Genomic DNA, 13,946 nt, shown 5'->3' with positions numbered 1-13,946 from the left:
TTTCTGTGTTTCAAGCTTGGGCTTTGCCCCTGCCCATGGCTACTGGCTGCCTCGAGGAAAGCCACGCTCCTCACTGTGATCCACTAGGCCCCACATGGTTGGTTCCTGGTGCCTCTTTGACCTGACTTCTGACCACTCTTCCCCTTGCTCACTGCACCCCAGCACCACCGTCTTCCTCTCCATCCCTTCAACTGGCGAGGCACTCTACTGTCTCTCAGCCTTGCACTTGCTATTCTCTTCTCTCTGCATGAAATACCCTTCCCCTCATTTTTGTGATGTGCATTAGGCCTCAAGGCCCCCAAAGCCACTCTACCTAGGACAGAGGGAGAAAAGTAGAGAGCATATACTGACTGTTTTGGTTTTTTTTCTCTGTTTCCCTTTCAGATCTGATGGTGAGAATTCCAGAACAGTCAGGTCAGTACCTCCTTTCTTTAGTACTAGTTGGGAGATGGGGCAGGGCCTGGGGTGGGGGCCTCTGGTTTGTAACTGTAGGATCCATGGGCAGGGGGAGGGGCCAACTCAAGGGTGTCTTCCCTGTTGGTATTAAGGGTGGCTATGGAGTGGAGTGGGAGGGCAGTTGGGGGATGTGGCAGCTGTGGGGAGGGGGTTCAAGACTGTTCCTTAGTCTTTCTGACACTAGTTGACTTGGGGGCTTGGCTGAACACCATAGGGGATCATAGGAGCTGCCCAGATGTGAAAGCTGAGAGGTCAGCTCTGGACCCAGGACCTTTTCCACCTTCTCCTCCCGGGGGAAGAGGGCATGATTGATGCTGAGCTTCCCTGGTCTAGCGTTCACATTCCACCCTGAATCTGTGCCAGCCCCGAGTAGTGGGATTTGAATGGACTCTGGATGGAACACATTCTAGACATTAGAACTATACATTATGGTGACAAGGAAAATTTTTTGTGTGTGTGCTTGGTAAAAAAAAAGTTTACAAGCTTTGGTACGTTTTATTTTATTTTATTTTATTTTCTGTTTTTTGTTTTTGTTTTTGTTTTCGTTTTTTTTTGTTGTTGTTGTTATTGTTATTACTGACCCATTGGTAGACATAGTAAGCTTTAAAGATGTGTTCAATCTGCCAGTTGGGGAGGCAGGAGTAAAACTTGGGTAAAGGTAAAGACAAGGGACCTTCGTGCATTTCCCAGGCCTTACCCCATCAGAAGCTTCATGAAGGCAGAGGTGTCAAGTATAGGGATTATATAGGAATGATGAGGGTGCTCAGGATAGGACCCACTCAGCCTTAACATCCAGGCTGGGGGCTATGGGATAGGCCACTGAGCTGAGCTGAGCCCAGGCAGCAGAGGCACAGATGGGTACAGTCCTTCCCAGCTACAGCTGACAGTAACATAATTGGCACCTTTGTGAAGAATAGAAAAAGATGTCCCATTCAAGGGCACCCCCTCTGAGTGGCTCCATTGAGCATAGCACGGGTTGGATATCAGCCCCTGTTCGTATCCTTTTGGCTGTGACCTTTTGTGCAAGGCACAACTTGCCCGACTGTATGCAGCAGCCCTGGTCCTGTCATTCAGGCAGGGGCTATGGGCTGGGGACAGAGGATGCCAGCATACAGACAAAAGTGTCTAATGAGACACCCTCTGTTCTAGCACCCCAGACAGGGGATCTGGGGTAAACACACGGATACCCAGAGCCAAGATTGGGGCTGTGGGATGAGCACACACAGGCCAGCCTTAATGTAATCAGTCCCAGTGTCCAGGAAAGGGGTTTGTGACAAGACATAATTAGACCCAGCATGCAGCCAAGGAGCATGTCACAGGCACAGCTTGTCCTAGCACTTAGGAAGGCACCTGTCTAGCAAAGGGAATAGATCTCAGTGTCCCACCGTGGGTTTGGAGAGAGGCCACCTGAGCTGACCCCAAGCACAGGGCTCCTGCAAGCATCCCCAGTGATGTACCTGCTACTTGTTGAAGAAGAAGATTGAAAACATCTCTAGTTATCAGCTTTTCCCAGCAAGGAAGTTCCTGGGACATAGAGCTCAGGACATTTAATAATGAGCATAATCATAAGTCATGTGATGATATACATTTGGGCCTTTACAACTTACAGAAGTTGTCAGGGACTTTCTTTTGTTTGATCCTCCCAGTGACACTGTAGGTAGAACCTGGGCTGGCCTTATCATCATTGTTTTACAGCTGAGGAAACTGAGGCTCAGAGTGGTTATGGGTTTTGCCTGCAGCCAGGCAGCTAATATGTGGATTCAGCTAATATATGGATCCTGAGCCAGGATTCAAACCCAAGTCTGCCTGGCGCCAACCTAGAGTGCTACCCATACCATCACCACGGGAGCTCTCGACAGCCTGGCAGATAATAATCATCATCCTCATCCTCATCCTCATCCTGATAGTAGCAATTATAGCGATCATCATTTGTTCCTCACATACTAACAACTTGGAATATAATGCTCACAACAGCCCTAATAGGCATGGATTACTATCCCTGATTTACAGATCAGGGGAAGAGGTTCTGAGAGAGTCAGTGTCTTGGGCTGTCTGGTTCCAAAGCCAGCATTTAATTTATTCAGACACGCTTCCTGACATCCGTCCTGGGCCCACAGTCAAGGAGGCTATAGGGGCCTAGAGGAGTCAGCATCTGGGAAGCGAGGGTCAAACTCAGGCTATGGGAAGGGGCTAAAGCGTGACGTGTGTGGGGCAAGATCTTGACAACATGGTGGGAAGGCAATTTGAACTTGCAACCAGGGCTGGGTAGGGACCCACTTGTAAATTTTTGAATCTGCTCCAGTTAAGGTGAAGGAGAGCTTCCCGGAGCAGGCAGTGTCTGAGCAGGGCTGTCAGGGACTGCCGTGCAGATTTGCATAAGGAGGGTGTCCCTGGAGGTGGGATCAGCTCGTGGAGGAAAGCGAGGCGGGTGGGTTTAGAGACAGGGAGCGATCCGTGGGGCTAAAATAGAAGATTTAGGCAGGAAAAGAGCAGTAAGGTCAGAATGCGGGTCAGGGCTGGGTCATAGCGACCTTCTGTCATCAGTTGGGAGCTGGGGAAGGTTGGAGGAGAGAGGCGAGGCTCTGTGGCATAGGAAGGGCAGAAACATTGGATCCAAGCACAGGCCTCCATTTGGGGGTAGATTGCTTTCTAGTTGTGTGACTGGACAATCTGTTCATCTCTTGGAATCCCAGTTTCCTCATCTAATAAACGTCATGTGTGCGTGCATGCGTTTGTGGAAGGGGAAGGGCTGGGGGGTAGAAGAAACACCCAGGAGAGGCGCTAGGCCTGGGCTTTTATGGGAACTGAATAACAAGGAGAGAGCAGAGTCGGTAGATTGCAAGCCACCCTTGGCATGACCCAGGCCTGAGGGCTTCTAAGTATGGGGTGCCAGAGGAAGTGTGGTGTCTAATTAGAGCAGAACAGCTGGTGATGGGGGTGGGGGGTAGGCATGGGCAGAGAAAGGTGCCTGGACTTCTTGTGGATCCCTGAGAAGTTGTCACAGATCTGACCTAAAGGCACCTTAAGCCAAAGTCCAGAGAGGGATTGGCCAAGGCTCGAGGTCACAAAGCTGGCTAGCAGCAGAGCCTGCTTCCTAGCTGTGTGCTCTTTGCAAAATCACTTAACTTCTCTGGTTCTTAGTTTCTCATGAGTAAAATGGAAACAACAGTCTTGACTTTTCTGGGTTGATGAGAGAACTTAAAGTAAAGCAACGCTCAGTGTGAAATAGTGGCGCAACAAACTAGTGTCCTCCGCTTTCCCCTAACCCAATCCGTTGTCCTACGCTATATAGTCAGGCTGGAAGAATGTGAAGAGGTGTAGAACTTGAAAACAGAGAGGGCAGGAGGGGCCTGATGAGGCCCTCACCAGAAGATGAGGGGGCCCAGGCCTAGAGGCACTGCTGCAGTGAGGGTCAACTTGAACTTGTTGGCTCTGGGGACCGGGCTGGGGTTGCTAGACACGCAAGGATGAAAGCGGGAGGAGGTGGCCTGTTGCTAGGGAAGGAGGGAGGGGGTGGGGGAGCTGCTGACACCCGCAGAGACAGGGACGTCCCTATGGCAACGGGAACCACTGCAGTTGGAGGAGAAGTGGGAGGAGGAGCCTCCCACTCTGGGCCTCAGTGCCCCAATCTGTCCTACAGGAGTTTGGATTAGATAATCTCTTGTTTTGACCTCTTGGCAATCTGGAATGGCCAAGACCTCATGAACGATCCGTGGCTCTCCCATCCACATGTCCAAGACACTACCCATCCCCAGAGCCATCCAGCTGCGTCACCTCCCATGATGCCTCCCGTTTGGCTCAGCCTGGTTGCCCACCTTGCCCTGTTCCTACCACTTCCTTTGCCTGGAATCTTGCCACTTACTGCTTCCCAGTTTGGGGTTGCTGCAGACACAGATGAGCCAGCTCGGGTCAGCCCAAATGGGAGCGTGATGATGGGGTAGACAGTCATTTTGTAAGGACAGAAGTCTGGAGGAGTCAGAACTGGATTCTGACAGTGGGACAGAGGAGGAGGTACCTTTCCAGAAAGCTAAAGAAGGGCAAGAAAGGGTAAGAGATTTCTCTTCTCCTCCCCTTCCTCTCTGTGTTCTGCCACCGCCTGGCCCAGCCCCAGGAAGTGGGTGACCCCTAAACTGGCTGAGTGCCTGGTTGGCACCGAAATAAACTTGCCTTCTCTCTCTTCCCCTCCCCTTGCCTCTGTCCCCTCTGTCCTGGCTTTAATTAGCAGCCCTGGGGATGAGTCACTTGGCAGCTGGGGAGGGAGGCTGCATGGAGCTCAGTGAAGCTTCGACTCCTGCTCTGAGCCTTACGGGCAGCACCTCTGTGTTCATGCATGTGGGTGTGCACTGCTGCATGGCAGTGTGGCTGTGAAGAGCAAAGTGCAACACTGCATGCTGGCATGTGGCCCTGCATGTCAGGGGGTCTGCAGAGAACCATATCTGGTTGCTGCTGCGTTTGTTTCTGTGTACCATTGAATGTCAGCGTGTGTGAATGTGTGGAGCGTGTGGCTGTGGTTGTAAGTGTCAGGGAACAAGGGAGCTTCCGGATGAACAAACACAAATGCTGGACAATTGCATTCACCCCTCTCTACCTAGGCGTTCTTTATGCGATTTTGCTTACACAAGCCCTGCACTTACATTCCCAATTTTCACTTGTCTTAGTCTGGGTACACTTTATTGTGAGGAATGGGAGCCCACTCAAGCTAGCTCAAGAATAAAGGGCTAATGAGGTGGACTATTGTGAGGCTGCATTTCACAGAATCTAAGAACAGTTAATGAAATACTGCCAGGCCTCACACCAACTGGAAGTGGGACCAGGAAGTCGAGGACCAAGGTTGCTGTCTCGCTCTCTGCATCTCCTGGGCCCATGTCTCATCTTTCTCCATTTCTCATGGCTTGCCTGGTCCCTGTCATCTCTTTTTCTTTTTCTTTTTCTTTTTTCTTTTTTTTGAGACGGATTCTTGCTCTGTCGCCCAGGCTGGAGTGCAATGCCATGATCTTGGCTCACTGCAACCTCCACCTCCCGGGTTCAAGCAATTCTCCTGCCTCAGCCTTCCAAGTAGCTGGGACTACAGGCATGTGCCATCATGCCCGGCTAATTTTTGTATTTTTAGTAGAGACAGGGTTTCACCATGTTGGCAAGGATGGTCTCGATCTCTTGACCTCGTGATCCGCCCGCCTCAGCCTCCCAAAGTGCTGGGATTATAGGCGTGAACCACTGCGCCCAGCCTATCATCTCTTTTTCATGGACTTCTCTCTCTGGACCAGCCTCCTCTGCTTGCCCATGGCCTGACATGGCCATCAACTTGGAAGCTATATGACCTTTTCCAGCTTCAGGAACCGCCCCTCCTGCCATTGGACTGCTGTGATCCTCCAGCCTGTTGGTAACACAAGGCGGCAAGGGGCCATGTGAGAAAATTGATTCCCTTAGAATTGAATGAGAGGAGAGAGAGAGAAAACACTTGGTATTTCGTGTTTCTTCTGCAGTAAACACAGTTTTTATGTGTACCCAAGTGAGGTCAGAGCCTGGTCGGCTCAGAGGCAAAAGCTTGTAAGATTGTTTTTGGTTCCTGTTTTATAGCAAGATGACCTTTGCTCACTGTGCTTTCAAGTTCCATATCCTTGCATCAAAACATGCTGTTTTGTCTAAAAGTGCCCTCTTATTTTATGCTGAAAAAGCTTTTAAATGTACAGTGAATATTACCATTGCTACCAGCTTGTGGTAATTTTTCATCACCTCAGAGCAACTGGTATAAAGCTACTGATGGGACAGCTGCTACCCAGCTCTTGGTGGCCTCAAGAATTTTGATATTTTATGAGTTCAGTGACTGAATTTATAGTTATCTCCAGTGTATAATTACAAGTACACATTATCAATGTTATCAGCTTGACACTGGAGCTTACTTTTCCATTAATACAAACCCTGCAGGTTTTACATTAATTACAGAGGGAATTAATGACCCTTTAGACAAGTTTTCACCTATGAATAAAGAGTCTGGAACCAGCCGTGCCAGTAATGACTGTTCTCCAGACACAGGAGCAATGTCCACAGTTCTGGCCTTAGCCCTGGCCTTGCATCCTCTGGCTGAGACTAGGGGCTTCCCACCACCTCCTCAGAGGCCTCCTGATTCTGGCCTGGCACACAGTAGGTGCTGTTACTTTTAATAAAATTGGTAGTTTTATTATTGCTGTTAAAGCCATCTTCCATATCTAAATGGTAAACCTAAGTGGGAGACATTATCCCAGGTTCTGGGCAGTCTCCTTCAACTCCTCCCCTTGCCCTTTTCTCACTGTTCCAAATAGTAATAATTGCTTTGAGTCAGAAAATGTCTGCTAAATATCAGGTACTATTACAGAGCACTGGAGACACATTATCTTTAATCCTTGTGGCCACCCTGCTAAGTAGGGGTGACTTACAGGTGGGGAAACTGAAATCTAGAGAGGTAAAATGACTTGCCTCAAGTTGTCCATCCACATATCCATTCATTTATTCCTTCATTCAAGGATTTATCGAGTGCCTACAATGTGCCAGACGCTGCTAAATGTGACTGATAGGGTGGTGAGTAACAGCCCTGCTGTGATGAAGCCCACTGTCTGGTCAGGAAATAGACAAGGAGACAGACAATTACAGACAATTATAGGGGAAGTGCAGGCTGCTGTGGGAGCACCATGGAAATATACCCAACCCAGCCTGAGGGCCAGGGAGGCGTCTCCAAGCCGACATCTAAGTGGAAGCTTGGAGCATGAGTAGAAGTTAGCCAGGGGAGGGGTTGGCTGGGGCAAGGAGAAGTGCAGAGTGTTGCAGGCCAGAACTGCGAGAAGAGTGTTTGGCACCCACATTTGTGAAGAACTAAAGGAGTATCTGCAGTGAGATGGCACTGTCATGAGAAATGGCCTGGTCTGGAAAGGGAGCAGAAGGTTTATCGGGAGGCTGGAACTGTGGCCCTGGTTGCTTAGGTCCAGAGCTGAGGAGCTGCAGGACCCAGCAACAGTTTCCATGTGACAATCGTGGGCCTGGGAGCCTCCTGGGGCTGCCTGGCCAGCAGCAGGCTGGGATTCTAGTGGCCACAGTGCCCTCTAGTGTCCACTGGCCCACCTTGCAGCCTCCACCTCTGTCCACTTTCCCCCACCATGTGCGACCAGGTGCCCTGTGCTGAGTGCTGGGGACACTGGGATGAACAAGACACAGAGCTCTCACAGAGCTCCTGACAGAGAAGGGGCAGCAGGCATCTGAACACAGTGTTGAGAGAAGCCAGCTGAGAGAAGAGCAGGGCGGAAGGACACAAGGGAGGTGACCCAACCTGCTTGGGTGGGGTCAAGGCAGGTTCCCAGAGAGCACAACATCTAGCTGACTTTTGAAGAACAATGGGGAGCCAGCCAGGTGGGGAGATGACAGTGGGGGCACAGTGGGACAACAGAGGTACTATTACAGAGCATTTGACACAAATTCTCTTTAATAAGGCTTGGAGCAGCAGAGTGTAGCTGAGAGTTGCAGGTGCTTCTGTCTGGGTGGGGTGCAGGTTGAAGGTGGGGAGAAGGCCGAGACTAGCTGGAGGTGTGGGATAGGGGCTAGCTCACGGAAGATTCTAGGATGCCTGCCACCCGCTCATCATGGGCACTTAGCGAATGGAATCATGTAAGAAGCTTCCCTACCCTTTGGGATCACAGACCCATGCGAGGATCTGATCAAAGCTAGAGGTGTTCTCCCCGGAAATTAAAGCTTTTCATACAACTTTAGGGGCTTCAAAGATACTCCCCACCCCACATGCCTGTCCACAAACCACAGGCTTCCAAACTGCTCTTCCTATAGATACGGAAACCCGCACCGAGGCCTCCAAGGCTCTGCATGCTGGGCCCCCACCTCCATCTCCAGTCTCACCTTTCTCCCCTGCACTTTTCCCACCCCACCACGTCAGCCTCTTCGTGCTTGCTGGAATTACCACCTCAGGTCCTTTGTCCGGGTTGTTTCCTCTGCCTGGAATGCTTTCCTCCTGCCGTCTCTACATTTTGCTCAGTTGAATTGCATTAGTTGATGAATGTCTGTCTCCTCTCACTTGGATATAAGCTCCGTGAGGGCTGGACATTGTCTACCCTTAGCCACTGCTGTATCCAGCACTGGGGATAGTGCCTGGGCCACAGTATCTGTCGAATAAGCACGTGAAGGCCCTACCAGTGCCCCGTGGCTGGGTCAGGCTCCTCACCCTTCATTCCTTCCTCCCTTCAGGCCCTGGTGGGTCATCATCTGAGTCTGTTCAGCATGCTCAGCTATGACTGAATTCCAAAAGTGGTCCCAGGTTCAGGGATATTTTCTTAGAAATCTTCCTCACTATCCCTGAAACAAGCAGGCTTCCCATGGGTCTCCTCTGCCTCTCTGGGAGAAGGGTCAGACTCTCTCAGGTTCAGGCTGAGACTCTTCACCATGTGCACACTTTGTCTACCTACCAAATCCCTACAAGAACTGTGAGGTAGGAATTGCCACTCCTCTCCTATAGATGAGCAAACTGAGCTTCAGAGGGCTTACCCAGCTAAAAAGTGATAGGGCGAGGACTTGTACCCAGCTTTACCAGGCACCAAAGTGTAGGTTCTTTGTCTCACCAGAGAGGGAAAGGGGCTTACCCAAAGTCACACAGCATCATCCCTTAAAGCTACCACTACACTTTCTTTTTTTTCTTTTCTTTTCTTTTTTTCTTTGGACAGGGTCTTGCTCTGTCACCCAGGCTGGAGTGCAGCAGCGTGATCTCAGCTCACTGCAACCTCCACCTCTGGGGCTCAAGCGAGCCTCCCAAGTAGCTGGGACTGCAGGTGTGCGTCACCACGCCTGGCTAATTTTTGTATTTTTAGTAAAGACAGGGTTTTGCCATGTTTCCCAGGCTGGTATCAAACTCCCGAGCTCAGGTGATCCACCGCTCCCCACCCGTCCCACTGCCCCCGGCCTCCCAAAGTGCTGGGATTACAGGCATGACCCACTGCACCCGGCCCAGCACTACACTTAATGTCTCTCGGCTCCTGCCAGGTCAAGAGGGTTCAGCTCTTAGGGCAATAAGTACAAATGGGCACAAGGTGAAGCTGCTGCAGGAGCTAGGAGAGTTCCTCAAGGAGAGTTTAAAAAAAAAAAAAAAAAAAGCAGGGGCTAAGGCTAGAGCCCTGAGGACCAGGGCTTTGAGGGGTGGGCAGAGGGAGAGGAGGCCACCAAGGACCCACAGATGCCAACCTTGTGGTGGTCCGGAGGGCCTCTCTCTCTCAGTAGCTTTGGCTTTCTTGAGAGGAACCAGCTGCCCCAGCAGGGAGGCAGGAAGGCTGGCCTGTTGCCTGTCAGCTTCTATTTCTTCTAGATCACTGGCCCCCTGGCCCCTCCCAGGGCCGCCTTCTGCTCAGAACAGCCAGGGGCCTGGGCTCCAGGGCTGTGAAAGGACAGGAGCACTTTGAGCTGGACCTGTGATATTCTCAGCAGCCCTACATCCTTCAAAGCTGAAAAACTCTCTCCTTTCTCCAGTCCCGCCCGTGTGGAGGACAGAGAGGTTGCTGTAACAGGCAGGCAGGGAGCCACGGCACCTGGAGTCTACTCTGACTTGCTGCATGAACTTTAGTAAGACCCTTCTCTCCAGGCCTCAATTTCCCCATCCGTAAAATCAGGCTGGGCAGTTCCTTGGAAGAACAGCCTCTTGGCATTTCTTTTGATTTTCTGTCTTCTCTTCAGGAAGCATTTCTCTCAGCCAGTCTAGAAGACAACACAGAAGAGTGAGAGCTTATTGCAGTGGGAAAGAATATTGACTGGGGCCCCATCTTGATACCCCAAAATGGGTGATTTGAATTTTACTTAATACGCAGAGTCCCAGAACAACTCCTAAACATAGTCTCTTTAACTGTGCTGAAAAGAAGGATATTTGTGAAAAGCGTCTATGGAAAGGTTTCTGTATTCACAAGGTAGCAATATGGCTGAAGGGGCAGATTCCAGGTTTGGGAATAGCCAAACCGGGTCTTGATATTGGAGTTCTGCCACTTACCAGCAGTATTACTTCACCTCTCTCCATCTCAATTTTCTGTTCAGGAGAATAGAGCCAGCGATACAAACTTGATGGGGTGCGTGGGGAGATTCTAGCAGAGGTGCACTGAGGGAGCCCAGCCTGGGGTTTGGCCCAGAGGAGGGACTGAGAGCTCTCCAGGCCGCTTCCTCTTCGGTGGGGTTCCCAGCCCTCCTGGAGGAGTAGGGAAAGGAGCAAAGTTTCCAGTTGCAATCTGGCCGGCAGCCCAGCTGGCCTGGCCCCGCCTTCTTGGTTCCTCCTTCTAGGGAAGGGCTGGGGAGGAGGGGGTGGTGACACGGTGGAGACACCGGGTAGGCCAGGGGGCCTGCCCTTGGGACAGGTCAAGACCCATGGAGCCCCCCGGGAGGAGCAGCAGGTAGGAACCTGGGCCCCGCAGCCTGGCCCCCTCCCTTCCTGCCCAGACCTGGACCCAGTCCCTGGGCTGCTGATTCAGCAGCCTCCTGGCTTCCTGGTTCCTGGCTCCCTTCTTGGACTCTGAGAGGCCTTTGGCCTGGGGGAGGGAGCCAGTTCAAGTGGGAGAGCCCATGGGCATCCAAGTGCCCAGCTCTGGAAGAACCCTGGAACCCTAAGCAGCACAGCTTGTGGCCTGTGAGGAGTGAGCTTGGCTCCTACCCCTGCTCTACTAACCTTGTGTGCGAGGCACTGCAGGGCTCCAGGCTTGAGGCCTCTGAGATTCTAACACCAACATTCCAGCAGCCTAAGGGTCTCTGAGTCTCCGATTCAAAAGAGATAATGAGTCAAGGACTTGGGTTGGAGACTGGCACCTGAGAAGCCGTCGCCCTGATGATGATTAATTCAGAACCTTCGATAAGAAGAGTCTCAGATTCAAAGATTCTCTGTAAGGTTCTCAGATTTGGACATCCTCGAATTCACAGCTGGCCTGGCCACGTCTCCTGGCTTTTACATGGGCTTTTGAATGGCCAGGCCCTGACCACAGTCTGCCTCTATGGGCTTGTGGGGGACAGGGGCTGGCTGACCTGGAGAGGTCGGCTGCACTCCCAGCTTGCTCTGGCTCCGGCTGACTGGCACACCTCTGGCATCTGCACTGCACTGGGTAGGGCAGGGACCAGGCCCTCAGCCTCCCTGCCCTGCTGTGCCTCCTCCTCCCCTTGGCCATTCTCTGGACTTTAATCGCAGGAGGCACAAGGTGGAGGGGTCTTTGGACCCTGCACTAGGGGTGGTGGGGGCGCAGCATCAGGGGTGGAGTGTGGGCCCTGCCTTGGGGTGGGGGGGTAAAGCATTGGCCTTCAAAGCAAAAAGATTCCTACCTGGAACCACCCCATCCTCTGCCTCACCCACTCAGCCCTGAGTCCCATCCTGTCACCAAGACCACTGAGACCTTGTCAGCCTCCTCCGTCCTCACCCTCCTCTGCTCTGGTGCTCTCTGCCTCTCTCTGGCTTCTCTCTGTGTCTTTTGTCTCGCCCTTTCTCTGTCTTCCTCTTTCTCTGTCTTTCTCCTTTTCTGTCTCTTTCGGTTTCTCTCTGTCTCTCTCCCTCTCTTCCTTCAGTGTTCCCCCTACCCACCCACCTGGGTTCTCCCCCTTCTTTGGGCCCAGAGCCTCTCCTTCCTCCATCCCTTCCTCCCTTTCTGTGAGCGGTCTTCTCTCAGGGGAGCCCCCATGCATCTTTCCCCCCTCTCTTTCATCCCCCCTTCCCCTGCCGTCCTCCCTACCCCTGTGGCGTCTGGTGTGAGGAGGGCTGCCTTCCCCCTTCCCTGCTGTGGTGTCCCAGCGTTTCTGTGGCTGAGGTCCCCACGGAGTCACCTGGAACACAGGAGGCCCAGCCCGGCTCTTTCGTCTTCACTGCCCCCTGTTGTCATTGTGTTCTGTATGTGGTTCGAGTGCCGTCCTCTCTTTCTTGACTTTGTGGTTTTTTTCTTTTTTTCTTCCTTCCTTCCTTCCTTCCTTCCTTCCTTCCTTCCTTCCTTCCTCCTTCCTTCCTCCTTCCTTCCTCCTTCCTTCCTTCCTCCTTCCTTCCTTCCTTTCTTTCCTTCCTTCCTCTTCCTTCCTTCCCTTCCTTCCTTCCTTCTTTCCTTCCTCTCTCCCTCCCTCCCTTCCTTCCCTCCCTCCTTCCTTCCTTCCTTCCTCTCTCCCTATCTTCCTCCCTCTCTCCCTTCCTCTTTTCCTTTCTCCCTTCTTATCTTCCTTCCTTTCCTCCCTCCCTGCCTCCCACCCCTCCTCTTCCATTTCCCATCCTCCATTCCTCCCAGCCTTCCCTTTTCCCCTCCCACACTCACTCTCTCACCTTCTTGCCCCCATCGCCCACCCTGCCACCTCCCTCCCTCCCTCCCTGTCTCTCTCTCTGTCTCTCTCTCTGTCTCTTGCTGTCTCTCAGGTCCACAGCGTCTCATACTCTACACCAGTATTGCTGTCCTACTCAGGTCCTTGACTCCATGAAGCTTACCCCCTCAGGCAGGCTGGCAGAGAGCAGGTAAGAGCTAGACCCATCCCTCCCCCAATTCCTCCTCCTTCCAGGCAAATATACAGTGTCATTGCCAGCCCCTCCCACCTCCCTGAGCCCCCGCTGTGCCTGTGGAATGGGTGTCAGAGTGTATGAGGAGAGTGCCTGGGAGATCAGGTCAGGAGACCAAAGAGGACATTCAGGATCTATCTGTAGTTTGTCCTTCCTTAAAACAATCCTTCCCTAGAGACCTGCCCCAAGAGGCCTGAGTGGTTGGTCCTAGACTATGTGAAATTCCAGCTTTTTTAAAGGATGAATAGGAGTTTGCCAGTTGGATAGACTGAGGAAGGGCGGTTAGGCAGAGGGAACAATCTGCCCATATCTTTGGAGAACGTTATTTCTTTCTTTTTTTTTTTTTCCCCGTGATGGAGTCTTGCTCTGTCGCCCAGACTAGAGTGCTGTGGCGTGATCTCAGTTCACTACAGTCTCTGCCTCCTGGGTTCAAGCAATTGTCCTGCTTCAGCCTCCCGAGTAGCTGGGATAACAGGCATGTGCCACCATACCCAACTAATTTTTATATTTTTCTTTTAGTAGAGATGGGGTGTCACCATGTTGGCCAGAGTTGGTCTCGAACTCCTGACCTCGTGATCCACCCGCCTCGGCCTCCCAAAGTGTTGGGATTACAGGCATGAGCCACCACGCCTGGCTGGAGAACATTATTTCTAAATTAATTAGAAAACCTATTTTATGTTTTCTAATTACAACTCAATAAAAGGAAATATTAACAGCAACAGCAAAAAGGCTAGGCCCTCCTCCCCATTTGGAAGTTTAAAAATACTTGTGCTAAAGAGGAAATAAGAGTGGAATTTATAGACTCTTTAGAATAAATGTCAGTGAGAATACTACAAATTGGCCGGGCGCGGTGGCTCACGTCTGTAATCCCAGCACTTTGGGAGGCCAAGGCGGGCAGATCACGAGGTCAGGAGATCGAGACCATCCTGGCTAACACGGTGAAACCCTGTCTCTACTAAAAATACAAAAAATTAGCCGG

General features: G+C 51.7%; 1 protein-coding gene across 2 annotated transcripts in view; it reads left to right on the top strand.

Annotated features, from left to right (window-relative positions):
• The first annotated feature begins 10,731 nt into the window (after window positions 1-10,731).
• IQSEC2 (IQ motif and Sec7 domain 2) overlaps window positions 10,732-13,946 on the top strand; it is a 49,973-nt gene continuing 46,758 nt past the window's right edge. For both annotated transcript variants that reach the window (XM_011970358.1, XM_011970359.1), the window contains exons 1-2: window positions 10,732-10,850; window positions 12,830-12,925. In XM_011970358.1, coding sequence (XP_011825748.1) covers window positions 10,825-10,850; window positions 12,830-12,925 — 122 coding nt within the window. In that variant the 5' untranslated portion in view covers window positions 10,732-10,824. The remainder of the gene's footprint in view (window positions 10,851-12,829; window positions 12,926-13,946) is intronic.

The sequence above is a fragment of the Mandrillus leucophaeus genome, unplaced genomic scaffold, assembly GCF_000951045.1.
Source record: "Mandrillus leucophaeus isolate KB7577 unplaced genomic scaffold, Mleu.le_1.0 Scaffold946, whole genome shotgun sequence".
Taxonomy (NCBI): domain Eukaryota; kingdom Metazoa; phylum Chordata; class Mammalia; order Primates; family Cercopithecidae; genus Mandrillus; species Mandrillus leucophaeus.
This window is presented reverse-complemented; position numbering and strand designations above follow the sequence as displayed.